Source organism: Rutilus rutilus (genome assembly GCF_951802725.1).
Source record: "Rutilus rutilus genome assembly, chromosome: 12".
Classification (NCBI taxonomy): Eukaryota; Metazoa; Chordata; class Actinopteri; order Cypriniformes; family Leuciscidae; genus Rutilus; species Rutilus rutilus.
In genome coordinates, this window is record NC_140217.1 from 29,081,838 (window position 1) to 29,105,877 (window position 24,040).

Below are 24,040 nucleotides of genomic sequence, written 5' to 3' on the forward strand. Positions count from 1 at the left end.
TCCTATGCACCGAAACTTTTAACAATGCAACAAAATATTTAAAGAGCATCAAGCTATTAAAATCTATATTATGTATACGCACAGATAATATAACAGTAGGCTATATTAGTCAATAGTTTTGCAGTTTATATATCCAAGCAGTGATTGGATAACGTTTTTTTATTTTTTTTATTTAACGTTTTTAATTTAAGGCCCACCCACAATTGGTCTGGCCCATCCAAAACTGGAATCCTGGCGCCGTGCCTGGCGCAAACATTAGTAAATCGCGTTGCGTGATTCATTTAAATACTCTCCTCCCATTAATTTAGCCTCTGAAAGGGAAACTCCTACAAATGCATATGCAATAAAGTCAGCCGCAAAAACAACTCAGTCCACGCCTTTTCAGCGCTAATTTTGCCCTGCGTGTCTTTAGTAAATCCTGTCAGTAGTTTTTAAACACCAAAAGAGGGTTTGTGCTGGCGCAAGCTGTTGGTAAATCTGGCTCTTGATCTGTTAATGCATTCCCTGGGTATCGAACCCACAACATTGCCATAGCTTGCACCATGTGCTAATTTTTGAGCTGCAGGAATGCTAAAATTGCAGGTTGAGAACAGCTAAGGACTTTTGATCTAGTCTTTTTTCTTAATTACAGCATTTTTGGAATGAGTGAGAAATTTGGAGTTTATTCTGGTTATCCTGTGTATTTAAATATAAAAACTACTGGACAGAGAGAAAGATGAGTCAAGGATACGGCCAAACTGTGGATCTTTCAATAAATATTTTCCAAAGTGAAATAAATGTTACAATTTAACCAGTTTAAAAAATAAAAATAAAAACATACACTGTGATGCCTGACAAAAAGTTTTAACAGCCAGCAAAATTCTCATAAAGCTGGAAATTTCAGAACATGTTGGATAACGCCCATCCTATATCATCTTAAATTGGAGATCTGTTTAACATACTTTTAAAGCCACTTTTATTATTACTTTTCTTTAAACACCAATTTAATAAATAAACCACATCTGTTGGGGTACAACATGCAAACATTACAATCTACAACAAAAACGTGGAAACATTCTCAAATCAACCGACAGATTTTCTGTTACAAGCACCGCACTCATATATTTTTCCATTGTGACAACAGATCCATGATTTCAATGAACCTACTCTAAGGATACTTTACAAGTACATATATATGTACCAATTTACATTTTTGAGCAACCAGGAACAATTGTGTGGTGTCCCTTACACTAAAAATGATCAGGACATTAAAGTGGATTTTATATAAAACCCAATCAGACCACACAAATTCCAGGGAGAGAGAAAATGTGCAAGCAAAGAATAAAAGTGCACTAAAGCTGAAGATGACTGAGAGATTCAAATGGTTCTGATTTTCAACATTATAGAAAAAGACAGAAAAACAAAGTGAGAGGAAATGGTGTGTAGGGCCGAAGTAACGGACCGGATATGCCATTGCATTTTCATCCATCTGTGTGAGCAAATTATGTAATCTGGTTTTGTAATGTCTTCATGTTTTGTCTCTTCAAGATCAAGTCTCATAGCGTTTCTTGAATAAACTTTACACTAAGCTAAGTGTGACTACAAACAACTGGTAATAAGGTGCAGATGAGATCTACTGTACTATTAATATCAGATTCTACAAAATAATAACAAGGGATTTCGATGGTGGTCGATTGGTAAGATGTTAAGACGTATCATTTTAACTGTGACCTCGCTAACTGTGAATATGTCAAAATATTGTAAAAATCACAGCTCCAAAAGATGAACAAAGGCAGCAGTTAGTGATAAGACATTTTTGAATATTTTCTCTATTCATACCAAGGCCAATCAATAACAGATGCATTTTACCATTTGGATTATCTATAAACATCCCCTGAAATAATAAAGAAAGTCAGGGGAAAGAGAGTCCCGGACAAAGTCATTTATTGGGAAGGAGGGATGGGAGATGATGTATGTGCTGACTGGTTTCTCTGAGAACATGTCTGGTGAACACATTGGTGGCTTTTAAGCACTGGAGGAAGAAAGAAAAAAGCATGACACTGACGTGTATCATTCTCTAGTCAAGTAAGTGCTTATTCTCCAACAGTGAATAAATATGCAGCAAATGTAAAGGGACTCCAGCTCACTTCACTTACTTTCACTGTTGCCAAGGGGGAACTGTGTGTGTGTGTGTATATATGCGTGTGTATGTGAGGAGATACGTTAAAAACAGAGAAGACAAGAAGCTGGGAAGAAAGTTGTTGATTAAGGGCAAAAAGAATGTTGTATTTAATCAGTGCATTTTCTTCTGTAAGGGCATGACTGTCCAGAAACAAGATGATCCTGAAAGAAGACAAAATATTAAGATTTAGTTCTCAAATCATGAAATCCAGCAAAAAGCATAAATACATTTTAAATAATAATAATGATAAACTTTAATACTACAGTGAACACTATTTAACACCATGTGTTTTTTAATTATCCATTGTTTTATTTAACATTTTGAATGAATTACTAACATATGTTGCATAATTGCATCTCATGCAGTAAATAAAAAGAGCCGAATTAAAATACTTCATTACTTAATACAATAAGATGAGATGAAGAGATGAAAAGTGAATGAAAAAGAAAAGTTCACCCAGAACTCATCCTCAAGTTGTTCCAAACCTGTATGAATTTCTTTCTTCTGCTGAACACAAAAGAAGATATTTCGAAGAATGTCAGAAACTAAACAGTTGATGGACCCCATTGACTTCCAAATATTTTATCCCATTCTATGGAAGTCAATGGGGTCCATCAACTGATTGGTTACCCATATTCTTTAAAATATCATCTTTTGTGTTCAGCAGAAGAAATAAATGCATACAGGTTTGAAACAACAAGAGAATGAGTATGGGATGACAGAATTTAATTTTGGGGGGGGTTTACATATTCAGAAGGCATAGTTCATTTCTTGTTTTTTAGTGCATTTCTCGTTACTTTGGCAGCCCTCTTTTTATTTCTTTTTTTATATTAAAATGAAAAAAAAATAGACTACAAAAATGTATTACATTATATTTTTAATAATATTTACACTAAAGTATAAATTATAATTCAATTATTAATCATAAATGCCATCATAAACCATTTCTATCACTTTCGCTCTACTGTTTTCTTTATCCATGCAGTAGAAATTAAAAACCACCTACTTCTCTATTTCTCTTTGTGAAGAGCTTCAATGAAGGCTTCAAGTTTCTCCTGAATTTCACGTACTTTTTCTGTAAAGAGAAATGCAAATGTGAGCAAACCACATAGTAATATTGATGCCATTCCAATGGCATGGAATTACCATTCCATCTCCCCTGCGCTGAACTGAATGAAATTGACTCATCTTCTCAAGTTCAAGCTTCTTCTGGGAAAAACCCTAACCTGGCCACATCATTGCAGAGACGCACTTTCAAGTGGACTCGTATGCATAAGAATTTTTTGCAGGTTTTCTTGCAGATAAAGTATCAAGTCGTGTCAAGTGCCACTGTGGGTATTTTCTCTGTCGCCCAAACAGCAGATGGTGACCACTGACAGTTCAGCACTCAAAAGGTGCGTGCGGTTGAGGAGCAGATGATGAAGAGGTGGTGTTCTATTGCACCTCCTCACCTCCACATGCTACTTCAAAGCATGTCCCCTTCAGGGATTCATGGAGGAGGAGTGGGAATAGGTGACAACTTTTAACTACCGTAAAATTTCAAATAATATCCGAGTGCCAAATAGACGCCTGTCTCTTTTACACGCCTGGTGTGGCTACAGGTTTGGATAAGTAAAGGTCGGTCTCAAATAGAGGCCCGGTCTGTTTTTTAGTTTCGGGTTGTACTTAATCTTCTAAAACCCGTCAGATCGTCTGTTTAAGCCGGTTCTATGGAGCAGATTGCGCAGGCAAGAGAGCCCTGCGCATCTGGGCGGGAGCTGTTAGCGCAAGCAAGGCAGGCAGAGTTAGCGGAGGCCGGAGAAGGAGAAGTGGAGGAGAGCGAGGGGGAGGGGGAGGAGGAATTCGCCAACTTGTAGTTGAGGATCGCGGTGATGATGATAGTGATGAATAGGGTCCTTTTGTATCACATGATTGCAGTTGTTTTACAGGGTAGCCTTCATTCTTTCTTGTTAATGTGTTTCGGGCAACTAGTTCATAGGTTCGATGGATATTACCGGTAACTTGTATTGTTCAGCCCATGGCTGTCACATCGTTTCATTTTTTTATGCTGCCAATAATCTAAAGGGGGTCGCACACCGTACGAGAAGCGCAGCGCCGCGTCGCGTCTATGACAACTCGAGGTTTCGCACACCGGACGCGCACTTTGTCAGTTTATGGCCAGCAATATTGTTATGTTTAAGGATATTATGGAATTAAAATCATGTACTATTTTATGATTGTACTGTACAATTAAATACAATCGTTGCTTAGTCTGCAGTCTGAATTCACTTTACCTCAGAGCGTCCGTTAACTGAATGAATTGAGAATATCACCTGAAAAACCGATAACATCAGTATATTGCAGCACAGGGTGAAGTCAGTATATACATTAACGACGATTTGAGAATGTACACTCATAATGTGTTCGAATTTTAAAGATGTGGCGCTGCGCTTCTCGTCTGGTGTGCGACCACCTTTAGACATACAGAAATATAGTAGGCTAATTCTTGCATCTTTTGCAGCGATTTTTGTGTGAGCATATCAGTGAACACCCCTGACCACTCGGTGAGTTTCACGTCTTTGTAAACGAAAGTTTAATGCGTTTTAGGAAGGATTGTTCCAGTGCACATATGCAGCCATTGTGGAGGTGGGGGGGGAAAGCGAAAGAAACCTAAAAGTCTCGGGCCAGCAGCATGTGTCCAAATTTTAATCTTAACCGTTCTATTTCATCAGAAACGATCTGTAAACAGGGCTTTAAATGTAAAATACCGAACTTGTCCTTTAACTGATTTGTTAAAACACAAACACAGATTTGGTAACCTCCTACTGTCGTGCTTTCCGTCTATCAGCCTATGCTATTTGGATCGTTATCTCTAGGCCTACACTCAATGAACAACATCTCAACACTAAATTAAAGGCCTGTCTCATATAGACGCCGGCCTTTAATACACGCCGGTGCAGTTTGGCGATTTGGGAAAATAAAAGCCTGGGCTATTATTTGAAGTTTTACGGTATGCGAAAGAGAGGGGCAAAGGTAATGAAGATGATGCAAGATAATGTCCTTTAAAATATGAAACTCAATTTCATTCTCATTTAGAATTTTGGTTCCTGCATGGGTAAATCTCACAAAGAGGTGAAAAGGGCTCACAATTTAGCCCAAAAGTTAAAAGAACACAAATATATGTATTATATTACAGTGATGGAAAGTGGGTGGTAAAATGCACATTAATTGTCCTGGGGGGGGGGAAATAGCACAATGCAAAAAAAATCAAAAATGTAGGGCTCCATTTTCTATATACAAAATATTACTTTTGTTACTATTACTTTTTTTTTTTTTTTTGTTAGGTCAAATGTGACCTTTACACTTCTTGAGGTTTAGTGTAATCCATTCAAATGAATTTTATGCAGTCTCCTTAATAAACAAATTAATTAATTCCAAGATGGTTGATGATGCAAGAAAAATTATAAATATAAGACTTTCATTCATGAAAAGTTAAAAAAACAAAAAAAAACTTCTAGCCGGAGCTACTTCTCTCTGTTTATGTCTAACTGCGAGTCATGCATGTACTGGGCTACTCTGCAGCAGTATGACCCAAATGGACTAAAATAGTCAGAATATAAACACTTATTATAGGTGTACCATAGTGATTCAAGATAAGACAAAAACACGGTTTGGAAAATGGATTCATGATGTACTCGCTCATTATATACATTTGATTTATTTTGAACACAAAAACGGTACATACTGCAGCTTTAATGTTTATGCTTAAAAGAAGTGCATAGAGTTAATAATTTTATTTGTCGTTTATTTATTTTCAAATAATAAACTTTGTTTAAAATGAAATGTTTTCAGTGCGTGTATTAGTTATTTTTGAACATTTTCTTCTCATTTTAACAAAAACGTGATATCGATAATCGTGATAATTCTGGTCACTATAATCGTGATATGAAATCTTCATACTGTTTCATCTCTAATCCTAACCCTATGTTGTGATTTAATATTGCTCAGTACTTAAATGTATAATTACACTCTAACAAGGACACCTTAAAATAAAGGGTTACACTATTTTAAGGTGACGTAGTTACATTGTATAATTACTCAAATATATTGATTAATATTAATTAACAACATGTACTTGCTATAGACCTTATGTAGCTCCGCCCCTTTTCAGCGCTGCGCTCATTGTCTTTTGACTTCCGGTCTGTATTTTCACAGCGTTTTGCGTGTTTATTAATGAACGGCTCGTTTTAAAATCTTCCCGGTCGATTTACATTTAAGTCATATGCTTTAAACATTACAGTCCTCATGATAACTTTCGTTAACTTTACATTAAATCCACTTAAAAAGCTAATTACTCCTGGACAGAAATGCCATATAAATATACAGAGCGACCGCAAAACGGAAGTTAAAAGACAATTTTCCAAAGATGGCGGCGCCCTTGTTTCTCTGGTGCATAAGGTCTATAGATTTACGGTTAGGGTTTGGTTTAGGGTTAGTTACTTGTAATTATGCATAATTTACTGTTATTGCTATAGTAAGTACATGTAGTAACTACGTCACCTTAAAATTAAGTGTTACTGAATAAAGTTTAACCTTTAATGCTTGTTAAATCTTGCGTCACATACACTGAACTCAAGAGTTGAAAACCTCATAAGTGACTAAATCAGTCATTCATGAGGTTTAATGACCAGTTGGCAGCAAGGCAGCTCACTAGGTTTTAGAGCAGAGCTGTTATGCATGTTATATATTTATGCAAGACCATTTTAAAATTGCCTAATAGTGTGTGAACAAACAATCTATGGTTTCATATGACATCAGGTTAACTGGGCTTTTAAAGTGGACACTGGGCTACAAGTTTGTGGCCGTAACGAAATACTGTCATCCGAGGCTCGTGCAGCCGTTTTAGGTGTATTTGTGGTGTGGGGATTCCCCATTCTCCTCAGAGGTGTAGGATGAAAGAAATAAGACATCCTTTGTGGACATCTGACAATCTCTAAGGTCTGAAATTCAATACTGTGATCCACACAAAACCGCACACGTGCTCACACGTACAAACACACAAACTTTCACAAATATCCTGAAGCATGGAAACATGACCCTTCAGCACCTTCTGAACACGTATACGCACTTTCAAGACTTAGACTTTTGAGTATCTTTTTTTGTGCCTAGGGACATAAAGAGTAATGGTGAAGGTTAGAAAATATAACATGCATTAAGTTTTGGAGAGGGCCTGGTGACACGGCAGGTGTGGAGATGAAACTCAAGCCACCCATGTTCTTTTCTGAAGAATGCAGGACAGCAGCAGGAAAAGATTTTTGTCATAAAATGTATTCAATCTGAACAGTTTTGATGATACCTGATCTAACTGCATGACACTGGAAAATAGAGATCTGTGCATTTATTATGGATGCACAGATATTTACCAAAAATCTGATAACTGTTTTCATGTTATGGATGGATTACAAATGTAGAAATATTATAAAAAAAGAATTACAATAAAAAAACAAAAACAAATAAATAGTTTGCATACTACAAATGAACTTAGGCATTACATTATAAAAAAGTACAGATCATTATTTAAAAAAAAAACATTATTTACAAATATGCACAGCATCTCCAAGCAACGTGCTCTTAAAGGGACAGCGCTACTCAAGAGATTACAGCAAAGATTACTCTTACAGGGCTTAAAGGAAAAAGTAATCTAAATCTTGAAATAAGTGGTAACAATTAAATATCCAGATATTGGCAGATAGATATACAAAATCTGCTAATAGAGATAAAAAAATAGTTTCAATAAAAACCTAAAACCCAGATAAATGGCTCAATATGTCGGCCCGATATTTTGTGCATCCCTAGTATTTATACGATGTTGAATACTAAAAGTTTTTGTTTATTTGTGGCTTGTTTCGTTTATAATACACAGAGACTCTAAAAGACTGGGCATGGAATGAATCAAGAGGACGTGATGCGAGGGGGAAACCGCAAGTCCATGGAAACTGTCAAATCGAAAACGTGTACTTTTACAGCCAATGAAGTTTTAAAGAAGAATGAACAGCTAAGGATGATGTGAACTTGTGTGTATATGGGCTTAAAGTGTCTGAAAAGACTGTGAGAAACAGATATTTATTTCTGGTCACCATCTGTTTGTTCCACACGGAGGAACGCAGAATGACGGCTAAGAAAAGGCCAAAACAAGACCGGTCTTTTCAGTGCCTCGGAAATGTGAAGCAGGAGAGAGAACTGCTCCTTCCCCTGCTTCTGTGAGTCCGAGAACAGGTCCAAACTCCATTTAGACTCCTGTTTACCTAAGAGATGAGCTTTTGGACACATCCATTCATAGGTCTTCTCTCTTTATCTGGTCATGAATATTCCCATAATCCTTTGGCCCCTGTCCCAGCAGCCTCCTTTTTTAGGAGGTGTGTGGTGGCTTTCTCTCTTTCAGGATTCCTCCTCAATCCCTTCTTTGAAAGGGGGCTCTCGCCTGATCTCCACATGAAATGATATCTCTTTCACTCCTACTCTTGCGGGCCTCTAAGCCTCCTGGGCCGGAGCGGCAGAAGGCTGGAGAAAGCCCTTAATTGACCTGTAATTAGACTGTGAAACAGTGTGGCCGTGGAGAACAGAAGGACAAGGAAAAAAGCGAGAGTCAGGGCACGGGATACCGCCAATGAGATGGAGCTGAAGAGAAACTCAATCCCTTTTGATATAAATGGTGGCCTTCGGTATTTGCCATCAAGTAGCACGACCATTAATGGGGAAAATGGCAAAGAAATTAAAATGTGGCAACAGCCTTTTCAGCAGCTCACGTTTCCCACCATGCCTTCCCGGAAACAAAACTGCTGAAGACGGTCTGCGGAAAATCAATGTCACATCACGTGTGAACCTGTGTGACAAGAAAAAAAGCTTCTCAAGCTGCAAACAGAAAACGAGAGAGGTCCTTAAATTGATAGATCACCCTAAAATACTGTTCCAAACCTGCATGACTGACGTTCCTTTGCAGAACACAAAATAATATATTTTGAAGAACCATTTTTTTGTACATGCAATGAAAGTCAAAAGGGTTAAAAACAACTTAGGGTGTGTGTAGGTGAGTAAATGATGACAGAATGTTCATTTTGGGGTGTCACAACACCATGGAAAACAGCAGTCCCACAAATCAGCTCTCCAAGTTGTCTCTAAAACATATGGTCACAAGGAGGAGAGGAACTGCTGCCGGAGCTCTGCTGTGGAGAACCTCAGGGTTCAACATGAGTGTAGCTTCCAGCTTACCTCAGATAACTGGCTTATTTGAGTGTGTGAAATCTAACAGCCAGTTAGATGAAGTGCGTAATTTCTTGAAGTTAAACACTTTCTCCATCACAGCATAAAGTAAAGAGACAACTAATAAGTCACTAATAGGCTGATTTCCCAGAACTTTCATTGACATGACTGGCTAAATATTACATTCTTGACAACAAATCTTACATGTATGCCTTCTGTCCAAATATGAAAAAGCGGTCTTCCTACAGTACCTTTAGAACCACTTATTAGAATGACATTTTAGGCCATATACTATAGAGCTATGCTAATTATCACAATGTGATACTGTGACTACAATGGAAAATATATCACATTACATGCAAGATAAATGTAAAATATCATTTCATCCGAATTGGTTGATATTGGATTTATTAAGGGATAGTTCTCCCAAAAATGAAAATTCCGCCATCATTTACACACCTAGTCATTCCTATATTGAAGTAAAATGTATTGCTTATGTCGTTGCATGAAAGGAAATTAACCACTAAAGACCACAAAGAACTTTTGTAGCATTCATTTCAACACACCCAACAGTCAGTAACTTTGAACAACATCTGATGGTGCATCTAATGGGAGTTCTGACTTCACTTTCCCCTTAGGCTGTGTGAGAGACTCTTACTTATAAGGGCTGTGCAGAAAACCTTGTGTCAACCCAGGTGTATGCTGAACTCCTCACCTACCCTTCACAGCCTCCCTCCAGCCTGGCCTCCAATAAGCATTTAATTACAGGGCTTTGGCACAGGTAAGACAGGGGCAAGTCAAGACGTGGAACAGCCAGAAAACAGTCAACCGGACAATAGATGGCCGTCCCTCTACGAGTATTTGAGACCAAAAGTTACCCTCGCTGGAAAGAACAATCTCATAACTGCATGTCAGTCAGCATAAAGTTCCAACTTTGACCCTGCACTCACAACTGCAGGTGTGTTTCCATCCCACCCCTAATTCCTTGCACCACTGATGGGCATCTAAAAGGGATAGTTCACTTTTCTTCATTGGAACACAAAAGAAGACATTCTATAAAATGTCTGTGTTTTTTGTCCATGCAGTTTAGACCAATGTTGTTTTGGACCCCAGTGACTTTCATTATAAAGCCAAAAACTATCAAAATATCAAATTTTGTGTTCCAAAGAAGAAAGAAAGTCATGCAGGTTTGGATTTTAATTTCGGGTGAACTATCTCTTTAACTCCACTTACGTGGAACCCGATCTGTCTGAATATTACAGTCATATTAACTGGCTAATGTGTGTGCAGAAATCTAGAGGCCTTTCATCAGGTCCTGATTTAATGGATCATTAGGTTGGACAACATATTTTCTGATGGATGTTGTGCTCTAGGTTAAGGGTTAAATATTAGGACTCTGGATTTAAAAGAGAAAAACACACTTTGTTGCCGCGGTTTGCAGAATATATTAAAGTGATGCCGGGGACTAAAATTATAGCTTCAGTAAATCCGTTCTTTTAACTATTCATTGAGAAAAGACATGATAAAGGAGCAGCACTATGTCATGCAGTGTCATCGTGACTGGTCCAGAAGGTGAGGCATTGAAACAAGTGCTCTGTTTTTCCTCAGTGAGGAAGGAAATGTATGGTTTTCCTATTACCTCATAACATACTATCTGACAGATAGATGTATAGTGTGGTGTGCAGAGGCTTTGAGAACAGCCTTGCAGGAGACCGACTGACAACGGGACTTGATCCTGCCAACCCCAGAGGTCCTTTTTGAGATGGGACGAATGGTGAAATGGAAATGCAAGATCGTCGGCCCATTTCCCACTCATTTAACTTCCGCTTCCCCAGGTTCAGAGGTAGGGTGACGGTAAAAGAGAGAAGTGGGAAAATACTTCCTTCACTGGGATGACGAGTGTTGAGAGATTTATATGTGGAGAGCAGGACCTCTGAGAGCACTTGGGTGGAGTGACGGGGATACGTTGGTGGGAGAGGGCGGCCCATTATCGGCTCGCATGGGAAGACTGGGGCTACAAGCCAGCTTCGGGGGGAAGGGGGGCTCGCTCCAGCTGTTTTAGAGATGGGAGCGGTTTCCTCTCAGCCTGAAAGAAAGGCATAATCGTCTTTCTGTCACTAGAGGGGCAGGCCAAAAATATGCTTTTCACATCAGAGCGACGGGGTGCAGGGAATATGGTGGGAGCGTGTGAGAAAGAAGAGGCGGGAGTGAAAGGAGGAAAAACATAGAAGCTGGCCACAGATGAAAGGCAAATGCATATAGTTCTCCAGAAATTGATGTGTGACATGCGGTTTTGTTTTCAATACAAGTTCATTGGTTGAATCAGTTTCTGGACATGTCTTTAGTGAACCGAACAATAATTTGCATAACTCAGTAAAAACACAACAGCAAGAAAGACTCAATGGTTTCCAGTTGAATAGACCACCACATGCCCAATCCGGCTTGGAAAAGAACATCAAGTGTCCTATATGGAGTTCCCCCAGAGGAACAATTATTTTGACAATTGACAATTATTTTACTTTAAAAAAACTGAAATTTATTTATTTAATATTATATTAAAATACAATATGTAACGAATTGTGAAATTTAATAAATATAAATTGAATATTAAAAAAATTAAGGCGTCATGACCTGCATTTAAAGACCATGTCCCTTTAAACGCATAAAAAAAATTAAGTAAAAAAATGTGTAAAAAAATATATAAATTCACCAGGTTAATGGGGACCAAACAATTGCCTATTTTCACATTCTTAACAGGGTTATTATTGTTAACTAAAACTTAAACCATAAAAAAAAAAATATATATATATATATATAAAAAACTTTAGCTAGTTGTATTGCTAATTTCTCATTTTTGTTTAGTCTAAGTTGAAGTACTAAAATAACAATCTAAATAAACAAACTAAAAACTAAAACGTAATAAAAACTATATAGACATTTTTTTAAATTTAAAAAGGGTAAAAAAATTATTTAAAAAAATAAAAAGAAATAACTAAACCGTTCAAATTAAAATGAAAACAGAAAATATAAAAATTTAATTAAATTCAAAATATTAACAAGATCTGTGTATATCAATGACACTAAAATAACACTGGTTCTTAAAATTCTCAACATTCATAGATCATTATTTCTTTAGTTAAGCTTTTTGATGAAAAGCTCTATAATCTAGCTAGCAGGGCAACATCACGAACAGATGATAACACTCACAGGATTAACAGTTCACACCTGAGTTGCACCATATGCGCAATATGTTTCATATTCCCAGCTCTAGATAATCCAATAAAAGGCAAGAACATACAGTCAAGGGAATGATTAGATAGAGGGCAAAGAGAGTGAGAGTGAAAGACACTGTAAAGAGGTGGTACACCAGCTTCTGTGGTGACCTAACGCCTCATGCAAACACAGTTAAACCCTGTGTATACAGAGCTGAGGGGCAGCAACAGTACATCACAACGCTAGGAGGAAACAGAGAAGCGGTTTTCATTGAGCACTTAAACTGGTTTCCATGTCATCCTTTCAAGAGAGAGACAAAATGATGCAAAGGTGATGAGGGGGAGACTGAACGTAACAGCGGTTCTTAAGGACCTGCATAACACTGATCTGGTTTAACTTCTGTATAATCCTTGCAGGAGGTAAAACTGTGGAGAAGATGTAACCTCCAATTAGGGCTGGATTGACAATAATAATAAGATGTACTAATTAAGTAATGGATACCAAAAACAAAACAAAAAAGTAATGGATTCCAAAAATGTAATACAAAATAACTTCAACCGCGTTTACTTTCACATGCCTGTAGACTTGTAGTACTGCTGCAGGGTTGCAAGTTTGAGCCCAGACTATTTTTGTCCTGCTCTCCCCTCCTCCCTCCTCTTTACAATAATCCTATCGCCCCATAAAAAGTGAGAGTAATGTCAATCCACACTTCAGTTGCCATGTCTCAAAGACTAATTTTGAAGGCCCTTAAAAAGCCTAAAAAGTAAGTACTTAAAAAATAATTACTCTGGCTGTTTACACATCAATTTTCCACCATTCAAAAAAAATTAAACGGCAACTAAGAGCCAAGTCTACAGCTGTCATACGGGCTAACAAGAGAGGGAGCCCCGCACGCCCTGGATTGCTGTAATTGAATTGAGTCTATTAGGCAAATCAAAGACTCATAAAGCCGTCGCCTGACGTGCCTGCAGTAGCATATTAGCGATGTGGGCAGAGCTCCAGCGAAAGGCACAGTGCCATACAGCTGCCTTGGCACTGCGCGCGTACACGACACATCACCCACAGGCGGCAGCCAGAGTAACAAGCCTGAATGCAGCCATCTTGCACATCTAATCCCACGCATTCCCACTCTCTCACTCACACATGCTCAATCCCCAAGTGTGAAACCAGAGCAGCTCTCTGCCTGCATGCCTGCCTGCAAGTAAGGGCAAATCGCTCTTAACACCAGACTTTGCCCCAGGGGCTAAATTTTTTCTCTTTGTTAAGGGAAGTGCCCCTGTCCTCCCCCAGCTCCTCATCTTCAAACAGGCAGACAGGTGAGGCCAGGGTCAGCAGCTCAGCTCCCTGCACCTGTGGGAGTAATAGCCCCTCATGGCCTCGTGTGAGCCGGACTCAACCCCTGGCCCAGCCCCAGGTTCCATGAGCCCATCAATACATCTCTCGCTTTATGAAGGGGGCTGTCAGTTTTTCCAATCCGTCTAAAAAAAATAAAAAGGGGAAAAAAAGAAGGCAAACAGGGAGCAAGACAGGGAGCGTGTAACAACAGCTCATAGGTGATTTAAAGAGCATGGAGCTTGAAATCCCCCTGCTTCCTAACCCCCTCCCGCCCGCTACTGGATTCTGGAATCTTTTCCTGTTGGGTCTTGTAAGGTGGGCGACGTGGGATAGATGTGGCTTCCCAAAATAAATCCCCCACTTTTCCACCTTCTAAAAATCACCATCCAGGAATATATCAATGGCATAAAAGTTCCAATTTTGTGAACTCAATACAGTCTAAGATTGGATCTAGCAAAGCGTCATCAAAGTGAACTGAAGCACAACGCTCAGAGTGCTTCGTAATGAGTAATGGGCTTCACTGATTTGTAAAAATCTCAAGAAGCACTCCAGAAGTCAAACATCTAAGAGACGCTTGTCAAAACTGCTGGTCAGAAAGTGATACTTCAAAGTGGATGGAACTTTAGCAAGAACAAACTGAGAGAGTATGCTATGGTTTATTAAACTTTTGGAAATCTTTGGATTTTTTTTTTGCCCAAGGTTCGGCCCCAGGTTCCGAAAGGTGTTTTTTGAGATTACCCAAAAACCTTTCAGTAAACAGTTCTTAAAAGATTCTAACAATCTAAAGAATCTTTTTTTCACTGATAAAGAACCTTTTGTGCAATGGAAAGGTTAAGGGTTAATGTTAAGGGTTATTAATGGAAACATACATGACAATAAATAACTTTCTTTTTTGCTTGCAAGATGATAAAAAAAAAAAAATATTCACTTCAGTCGTGAATCGATCAGTTGTTATCATATTCATTTGAGATCCTCTGATCTCAATGCATAATGGTGCTGAAACCAGGCCAGATTGAAAAGCTTGCTGATGTTTAAATGGTTTAAGAATTTAGGAGGTGAGTGCGGTCAAAATAAGATTGTTTGTTCTCTCCGAGAGGAAACCGAGACAGCACATCAAAATACATCAAAAGCTCCAGGAACCCTGGGAACATGATGCCACCTCACGCAGGAAAGGCGGCAAGGCCAGACAGGCCCACAAATTCCTCCCTGCTATTTGAAAAGGCATTGGAAATAGCCAGGATTCTGTCCAAACTCATGTTCATGTTGAACTTTGCATATCCCTTCAGGATGTGGCAAAAACCACAAAACTGGATCAAAAAGGGTGGCAAAACTAATGTACTTATAAAAACAACATACTGCGTTAATTGTGTATACACAGAACAGACAATGTAGTATATTTATATTTAACACACATTGGCAAACCTCTGGCCTGAAAACTATACAAACATGCTTTTGATTTAACCCATGTACGCAAAAAATTACAATATATACTGTGAAAGAAAATGGAAAAACTGAATATAATATGACACTGCACATGATCAAGCCATTATGATTCCTGTAAACTTATGCCAAATAGAAAAGCCTTTTTACACTTCAAACTTAAAACAAAATGCACCACAGTGACGACGGGATGAAAACAGCTGGGTCTGAAATTATTTCTAATAAGAAACAGTTTCTGCTTCAATTCAAAACATACAATTTTGTTTATTAATAAAGTCAGATGAATGCTTAATGGGTCTATTACAATATGATGTAATGCTTTTTTTTTTTTAAGCGCAATTACGCTACGTGTGTGTGCTGACCACGAGGCTATCGGCTCCGAAGTCAAAAAAAAAACGCATTTTCAAAGTGAAAAAGTTATGTAAATGTGCTAACGCCATTTACGCCATTTAACATTGAATTTATTTCACATATGATCACTTTGGCAGCCCTAATTGTTACGTTTTACTAAACGCAGCCATTGTTTTTCATATCATGGCAACCATTATTAACAATCCAAGTCCTGTCACTACAGCCGTCTCTCTCTTTCATAAAGACTGACTGCACCTTAATAGAGTGACCATGTGTTTTGTGCAGTGGCAACAGCTAGGGCACTGATGCATGCATGCCCAGACTTGCTTTTATTAGCATAACAGCCACTTCTTGGGAGGTCATGCTTGTGTTTTCCCTAAGTGCTGGTTATCCACCAAGCAACGTCATGCTTTACAGCACAAGAATCCACTCTAAGGGTTACCCAACGCCAAGCATCGGGCTTAAACAGTGGAGGGTCAGACATCTTCTAGAACTAGAGGACATGCTCACGGGAACAAAAAAAAACATCCTGGTCTTTATATTCGGGCAGATACAAAAGCAGATTGGGCACTCTTGCTGGTTAACATGGTCCATCTCTGTCCTGAAAGACTGTGTCCTAAAGACTTAGTCTCTTAAAACATGCAGAATATATAAAACATCTGAATGAAAGCTTTGCAAAGCTTTAATGCTTTATTGACTACTAAAAATATTCTTGGAAGATATTTGTTGAGTTATGGGATAAAATCACTGCCATCATGCTTTTTCCTGTCCACTGCAAAGGCACTTAAGCAAGTCAACCTGGTCAAAAGAGACAGTGCCCACTAAACATTTAGAGAGGCCTCTTAGATACACAAAGACATACTTCATAGAGAAGGCAGAGTGGCTCTTTATGACTCAAGACACTGTATGGGCAGTCTGACCATTGTGTCTAAGCACACACTAACCTGGGCGGCAGGGCCATTACCTCACTCTCTGTTATCACAGTAATGACAGCACTGGGATTTACGTGTGTGCAAGTCGTGTGTCTGCGCGAGATCAAGTCTGAGCATGTCAGTCGTGCCTCCACAAATTGCTGCTTTAATCAACAGAGTGTTTAACAGTAACCAGGGCTGAAGACATGACAGACAGCAGGCAGTGTGCAGCCAGGAGCTCTCTCACACTGTCTCCCACACTGTGAAGGGCAATTAAGGGTTCAAGCCTCAACAGAGGAAGGAACAGGAAAAAAAATGAGAGGGAGTGTGAGAGAGAAGAGTGTGTGGAAAGCTATCCGTACCCTTTTCTGAACTAATATCATTTAAAATGAGGTAGAAGGTAGAACGCAAAAAGGATTGAAAACAGTGGAATTTCAACCATAGACACCTGACACTGAAGTACAAATGGTTTTGGCCCTTAAAAAAAAAAAAACTTTTAGAATTAAAATGTGGGATGAAAAGGGGGGGAGGGGCATTTAAAAAAAAAATGCAGATCTGATTAACTATTCTGACTTTGCGTATTACAAAAAAAAGTCTAGATTTATAACCATCAAAAGTATTCATGAATTTTTTTTAGATTCATCAATATTATAAATGGACCCAGAAAAATGGAAATTTAACGCTGGAGTGAAATTTGATAAATTACCCCACACAGACCAAATGAATGGGCTGTTCAGTGCAAAACAACACTGCCCTCTGGTGGTAGACCTGTCTTGCTGATGTTTCACAGACTGAATGAAGGGAAAGTATGAGGATAAACTTACTGAGGTCTTCTGCCAACTGAACCCTCCTGCCTGTGATCAGCTGGACTTTCTTCTCATTGTCCTCTCCAAAGTCCTCTAATACTTCTTTAACGTTCTTCTCCAAGCGCCGCACTGCACACAAACACACACACAAATGCTTGCGTTGTTTGAACATGGAATGGAAATGCTACGAGTAGTCTGTCGCTGTTCCCTCTAACTGAAGCCTGTTTCATTAGTAATGAGATACAACCAAAACTGAAGACTTTGCAGGAAAGCTTACCTTCAGTGTTAGTGAGCTGTTGTCGAAGAGTATTGCCTGTGATGGCCAACATCCTCTGGATCCTCCAGAACAGAACTACATCATTGCACTCAAGCTGGAACACAGAAATACGAGAAACTATTAGCTAAATATAACCTTTTAACACGAACCAAGACAAAAACAGCTATTTTAAATAAACTGTGTACTGTATATAAAGTAAGGAAACAATGAAACTTTTCAGTCTTTGGCCGAAAGAGAGAGAAAAATGTTTTGATGATAATTCAGCTCAGTTATACAAAGAATGCAAATGACTTTTGATTTGTTATTGATAATTAATAATTTCTGGTTTTCCTCATAATTTTGGAGTACTGAACACAGACAACAATGGTGGTTATACAATTGAGATTAATTAAACATTAAATGCATTACATTTATTTATTTACTTTAACTTTTGCACTTTAAAATGCTTAATTTTGTTGTATCTATTTGTTTTCTCTAAATAAGCATAAATACATTTAATCTCATCAAACATTTAATTCTCAAAAAAGATGATTTTACTAAAAAAGGCATCTTCTCTACCTCAGAGTCTACAAAGTGTCTCTGGTAATAGTAGAAACCTCGCCGGCAGAGGTTACAATGTGATAATGCCTTTTGCAGGAAGTGGCGTCGATAGAGCTGGTGCCACGTGTCCTTGATCTACAGGGGGAAATCAGTTATATACACATTAGTATAAAAAAAAGGCATAAAATCAGATGTGCAGGTAGTAATGCTACAAATTTTCACTCAGGGTCTCACTGACCAGTACAGGGTCCACCTCCACTCCTCGGCCCTCCAGGTTTTTGCGTACTGTAGTGACCTCATCATTGGCCAGGTAAGCTGTGTGATCCTCATGCAGCTTCAACAGACGCTCTAGCTCGTTTTTGGTTTCATTACGGATGTGCTACAATTAGGAAAGAGAATTACGTTGACTCTTTTCACTAGTACCTACAAATACAGTGACACTTAATTATGGCTCCATGATCATAAAAACTATATTTAAAAAAAAGACTGTGGACAAATATGTAGTTTTGTCTGTCCAACCTGCTCTGGTGATCGATTTTTCCAGCTCAACCACCTCTGCTTCCAGTCTGGCCCCACCATATCTGCTATTACTGACTCAGCTGCAACACAGGAAGATGAGTCACACACTCCATACACAGAGAGACAAGAAATGTGTTTATAAAAGATAGACATACTGTCTTTAAGACGGGACTCTAGCGTTTCCTCCATGAACTGAATAGCAGCGTCCCACTGGGGCTTGTCTGTGATAGAACGATCCTCCAAAGCGTTGTGTTGAATCACTCTCTGTACCGCACATACATGAGTAACATTTACCAACAGCACTCAAGAAACCCTTGTGTGCTGCATTAGCAAAATAACATATTATTTCTGGTTATAAATTCTATATTGAATTTATGGTGTTTCTGGTATTGTGCATGATATTTACCAAGCTGTCCATGGCTCTTTCATTCCACTTGTGTCGTTTGATGCTCTCATCTTTGACAGCTTCCTTAAGCTTATCAAAGATGTCATCCTGATCTTTCCCTTTGTATTCTGCCATGAATCGGGCAAACTCCTCCTGCAACGTTTCCCAAGCAACCTGAGTATGAAAGAAAAGAGGATAGATTTAAAAACTGGATGAGAGAAATTTTATTTTCAAATGGTGTTATATAGCACTATATAGTTTGGGGTCAGTAAAAACTTGTTGCTGTTTTTTTAAATGAATACTTTTATCCAGCATTAAATTGCTCAAAAGACTAGAGTAATGGCTACTGAAAACTCGGATTTGCCACCAAAGAAATAAATAACATTTTAACATATAACAAAATAGAAAACAGTTATTTTAATCTAATAATATTTGATAATATTACTGTTTTACTGTAATTTTGATCAAATAAATGCAGTCATGAGACTTCTAAGAAACAAAAAAAGAAGAAAAAAAAAGATCTTACAGATCCCAAACTTTTGAATGGTATTATAATATCATATGAAATTTAGAAGAGAGCAAAGGGGATGCTTTGGTTGCCAAAAACCATCTTTTTGCATAAACAGTCTTTTAACCTGATGATTTGGGAAATGTAACTACTAAATATCAGCATTCAGCACAAAGGAAAGACCAGTGTTTCACCAGCGATGATTACCTCTAGTGCTTTATGAGGAAGTTGTTTATCAGTCCACTGCTTGAGTTTAATGTCTACAGTGGTGTTGAAAGTGCCCGAGTTCATGGTCTGGGCGGCAGGCAGGTAGATGTTCTCAATAACGTGTGTTGACACCCTTTCCCAAAGCTTTTTCTGTAAGATGGACTCCCTACAAAGACAAATTTATGTACATGACCAAACTGCTATCAAATAGAGACCAAGAGCAGAATCAACAATGTTAATTATGCTATGTTCAGTCCCCTCAACTATCAAATAACAAATACAAATACCATCAAAAATGTACTTCATAATTCTAAACAGTCATGTGGAAAGTATAGGACTTGACATTAAGACAAAGACGAGAATATTCTGAGGATGACGGTCAAGCTCATTTATCATAAAAGGTACCATATTTCATAGCTTCCTGTTTGCTTTGTTCTATCGTGGCACATCAATATACACACATCTTCAATAACACCAAACTAGCACTGCCACCCTCCAGCTATTCATCATGCCATTGATTTGAGAGGCTGATGGAGCACACTGGGCCGCCTACAAACATCTGATCTATTTCATTTAGCTTGCTCCTCTGGGTTTTGGGGATCATAACTCCAAGTACAGCTTGCAGCTCTGCATTCTGATGGTAGAGGCAGCCCTGAAGCCATGAGATGGAGAAGCTGAGTTTAAAGTCAGTCAGCCAAAGAGTCGAAGAGTGAGTATTCCTCATTTGTTGTGGTTTTGCTGATATATGCTACTAACACAATACAACATGTTCAATACTGTCCATGGTTTTTGACCTTGGATGTGTGATATCAAAAGGTATGTTTAGCAAAGAATTAATATCATAGAATAAAATTTCATAAAAAAATAATAAATAAAATGAAATGAAATGAAATGAATGAACTAATGAATGAAGGAACGAATGAAAGAACAAACGGATAGGTGTGTTCAACTTGAAGCGGTGCTGCGCAGATCGATCTCATAGCGAAAGTAGATGGCTCTGTATGCTTTCGAAGCGCTCTCACTGTACTATTATGTCAAATACTGATCGGTCTGCACAGCGCTGCTTAAAGTCGAACACACCTAATGAACGAGTGAATGAATGAACGAACAGACGAACACACTACTACAGAAGAAATTTAAGTTGGAAGTACCAACTTCATGTTTTTGTAAATCCGAAGTCAATTACGGAGTCGGCAGAACAGTAAGAACAGCAAAATTAGTAAGAAGCCATCCACACAGCATGCATTATTAATTTTTGGAAGATTTTTAGCGATTTGAAAGTCCTACAATTAATTTTATATTAAATGAAAAAAGAAGTGCTCACCAGTGTTTTGGTGTAACTTGACTCAAGCTGATCACCTCATCCAAGATCTCATTTTTGGCCTTCTCATAGAGTTCATTCTATGAATAAAAAGCATGACATATACAGTATAAAACATAAACTTAAGCTCTGGTCATATCACATATGCTTATTATTATTATACATTACAGAATTGTAAGTACTTCTTTACTTTTTTTCCCACTTTCTTTTTGCAAGGACAGCACATTAACAATATATTTACATTACTAATATTCAATAATGTTATAATGATTATATGCCATACTTAAAATCAAAATACACTTAACAAGGTGTCCAAGACTTGAAGATCTAGTCTAGATCAGCCAGGAGCTGATTATTACCCTGTCAAGCTCTCGTAAGCGAGGATAGTTGTTCTTCCACTCAGTCTCCAAGTTAAATCGAGATGCTGGTCAACAAGGGAGGAAAGTTGATTTTAGATTATTTTCATTAATATCTACAGATTTGTAAAGGAAACAAATCTGAAGGGTTATAAGTATTAAGCCATTTGTTTATGTTTTTAAAACTAGGGATAGTCCACCCAAAAATGAAAAATCTGTCATCATTTATTCCCTCTTATGTCTTTCCAAACCTGTAAGACTTTCTTCTGCAAAACACAAAAGAAGATTCCCATTGACTTTCATTGTATTTTTTTGTCCTTACACTGGAAGTCGATATAAACCAAAACTGCATTGAACATTCTTAAAAATGTGTTCTTCTGTTACATAGAAGAAATTCAAACAGGTTTGGAACATTTTGACATCTCAATTTTGGCTGGACTATCCCATTATATAATTTTATGGACAGTGTGTCTTACAATAGGTCACAACAGTGAAATCTCAGTGCCTCTAACATGCAGTAAAAAGTGTTGCAAGATTCATAACATTTCGATTTCAATTTATATGACTGTAGCAAGTAGGTCAGACGTACAGTAGGTTAAAACATTAGCAACTTGCTATTGATGTCATACTAGAAAAAAAAAAAGATTTTCTATAAAACAATGAGTTCAAAGTTCACTTAGCCACCTAAAATAATAGAGTGAACTTTGAGTAAAACTTTTCAGTGACAACAGCCCTATTCTTCAGACACTTCCCATCTCTGTCTCGTTCCCCGAACAGGGACACCAGATAGCCTGCGCTGTGCTCGTGATCAATGCACCTGGAGCCAGGCGTGCACTGTATCAGCAACCCCACGTCCCCCTGGGGCCCCGCGTCCCCAGCACACACACGGGCCGGACGTCTCGCTCACACAATGGAGATGACGCTAATTGCTCTGGTTATCGGGCCGGCCCTGGTGCAGCTGTGGAGATCGATAGCCCACACAAAGGTTTGAGGAGCGTCCCGGGTCAGGTAATAAATCTAGAGGTAGAGCGTTAGCAGGGGTGGCCTGCTAATTGGCAGCGTGGAGGTCTACAGCGTGCCCTGTGCAGAACGTCTGAGCTGAGGTGAAGTGTGACGGGAATCAGCACGCACAGGACTGGGGAAACAGCTCTGCTGAGGTGGGTTTCAGAGTTAAGTGGCTGTCGAGCTGTTGGTTTGGATTCTATTAAGGTTTATTTACTGGGTCTCCTGAGAGCTGATGTGTACTCTTCTCAAAATGCCCTTGAAAATCAACATCTTGTTAAGAGTTTAAAATAACAATAATCAAACTAAAGACTTAAAAGCACAATCCATGTGCCTTTTTTATTTCATGGTTTTCAGATGTCATAAAGCTGTGGTTAACAACCTTTCTGAATTCTAGGCTCCCCATTGTCCATAAGAATAATCAGAGGACCCACGACCTTTTCAGTTATTTTTGATATACCGAGTAAGGATGGACCTTTTTTCATAGACTTTGATGACGTGTTTCCAATTATTAACATCGTAAATCTAGCAATTCTATTTTATATTTTGATTTAAAAAAATTGTGTGCATATGTAGTACTACAAATTTGTTACATTAGCTTGGAAGTACATTTCAGAAAACCTGCTGTGAGGGTGTTTGTAACACAGGGAATGACGGCACATTTGACACATTTCTCTTCTGACAACCGTAATCGATCTCTCAAAAAAAATTCCCCTTTTGGAAAATCATTAGAAATGCTATCAGGGATTTTTTTTCTTTTGCTATTGGAGCAAATAGAAACCCAACCTGCTTCTCAGAACTCAGAAAGGAGAAAAGGGGAAATATATTAAGAATAATGATTTTTACATTACTCACAATTCCTACCTGATTGAATAACAATACAAAATGTATTAACTATAAAAATGTTAAAATAGTTTAAAAGATTTTATTAATTTACATGACTTTTCCAAGTCTGGAAAATCTGATTTTCTATTATTATTGTTATTATTTATAATTTTGAATAATTTCAGATTATTTTAATGTTTGTTTTGTCTTATTTTAAATTATTTCAAGTCATCTTTAGGCCTCCTTGTAAGTTCAATAAGGTCCCACTAATGGTCCCTGGCTCACTGGTTGCGAACCACTGTCCTAAAAGGATAGTGAAGACAAAAATGACTGAGAGAGAGTGAATAGAAAATGTTTCTGGAAAAAAAAAAACCCATTAATTCAGTCTGTTCTTCGCAGAACGCTATCATGAAGCTTTAGAACAGTCATTTTCAATCCTGTTCCTGGGGACGCGTCAATCTACACATTTTGTATTTATTTTCTATCTTACCTTTAAAGGCATCTGCTTGTTGTTCCACTGACTCTCTCACCATCTTCCAGAAGCAGTCTGACACAGCAAGACTCAGGTTCTTTGTGGTCACCTGATGAGCTTTCAACATGCCATCCCTATAGAAGTTTGATTAAAGACTGTCCAATCAAAAACA

The 24,040-nt window shown here is 38.2% G+C and overlaps 1 protein-coding gene across 7 annotated transcripts in view; it reads right to left on the reverse strand.

Annotated features, from left to right (window-relative positions):
• Positions 1-938: 938 nt before the first annotated feature.
• Positions 939-24,040, reverse strand: part of opa1 (OPA1 mitochondrial dynamin like GTPase) — a 36,553-nt gene continuing 13,451 nt past the window's right edge. For 4 of the 7 annotated variants that reach the window (XM_084426149.1, XM_084426150.1, XM_084426148.1 and 1 more), the window contains 13 exons: positions 23,887-24,002; positions 21,573-21,637; positions 21,217-21,293; positions 19,893-20,058; positions 19,199-19,351; positions 18,948-19,056; positions 18,793-18,872; positions 18,512-18,652; positions 18,292-18,408; positions 17,734-17,827; positions 17,475-17,585; positions 3,168-3,236; positions 939-2,322 (listed from right to left, as the gene is read on the reverse strand). In XM_084426149.1, coding sequence (XP_084282275.1) covers positions 3,172-3,236; positions 17,475-17,585; positions 17,734-17,827; positions 18,292-18,408; positions 18,512-18,652; positions 18,793-18,872; positions 18,948-19,056; positions 19,199-19,351; positions 19,893-20,058; positions 21,217-21,293; positions 21,573-21,637; positions 23,887-24,002 — 1,294 coding nt within the window. In that variant the 3' untranslated portion in view covers positions 939-2,322; positions 3,168-3,171. The remainder of the gene's footprint in view (positions 2,323-3,167; positions 3,237-17,474; positions 17,586-17,733; positions 17,828-18,291; positions 18,409-18,511; positions 18,653-18,792; positions 18,873-18,947; positions 19,057-19,198; positions 19,352-19,892; positions 20,059-21,216; positions 21,294-21,572; positions 21,638-23,886; positions 24,003-24,040) is intronic. The other 3 variants (XR_014629412.1, XR_014629413.1, XR_014629414.1) reach the window with 1 other exon arrangement.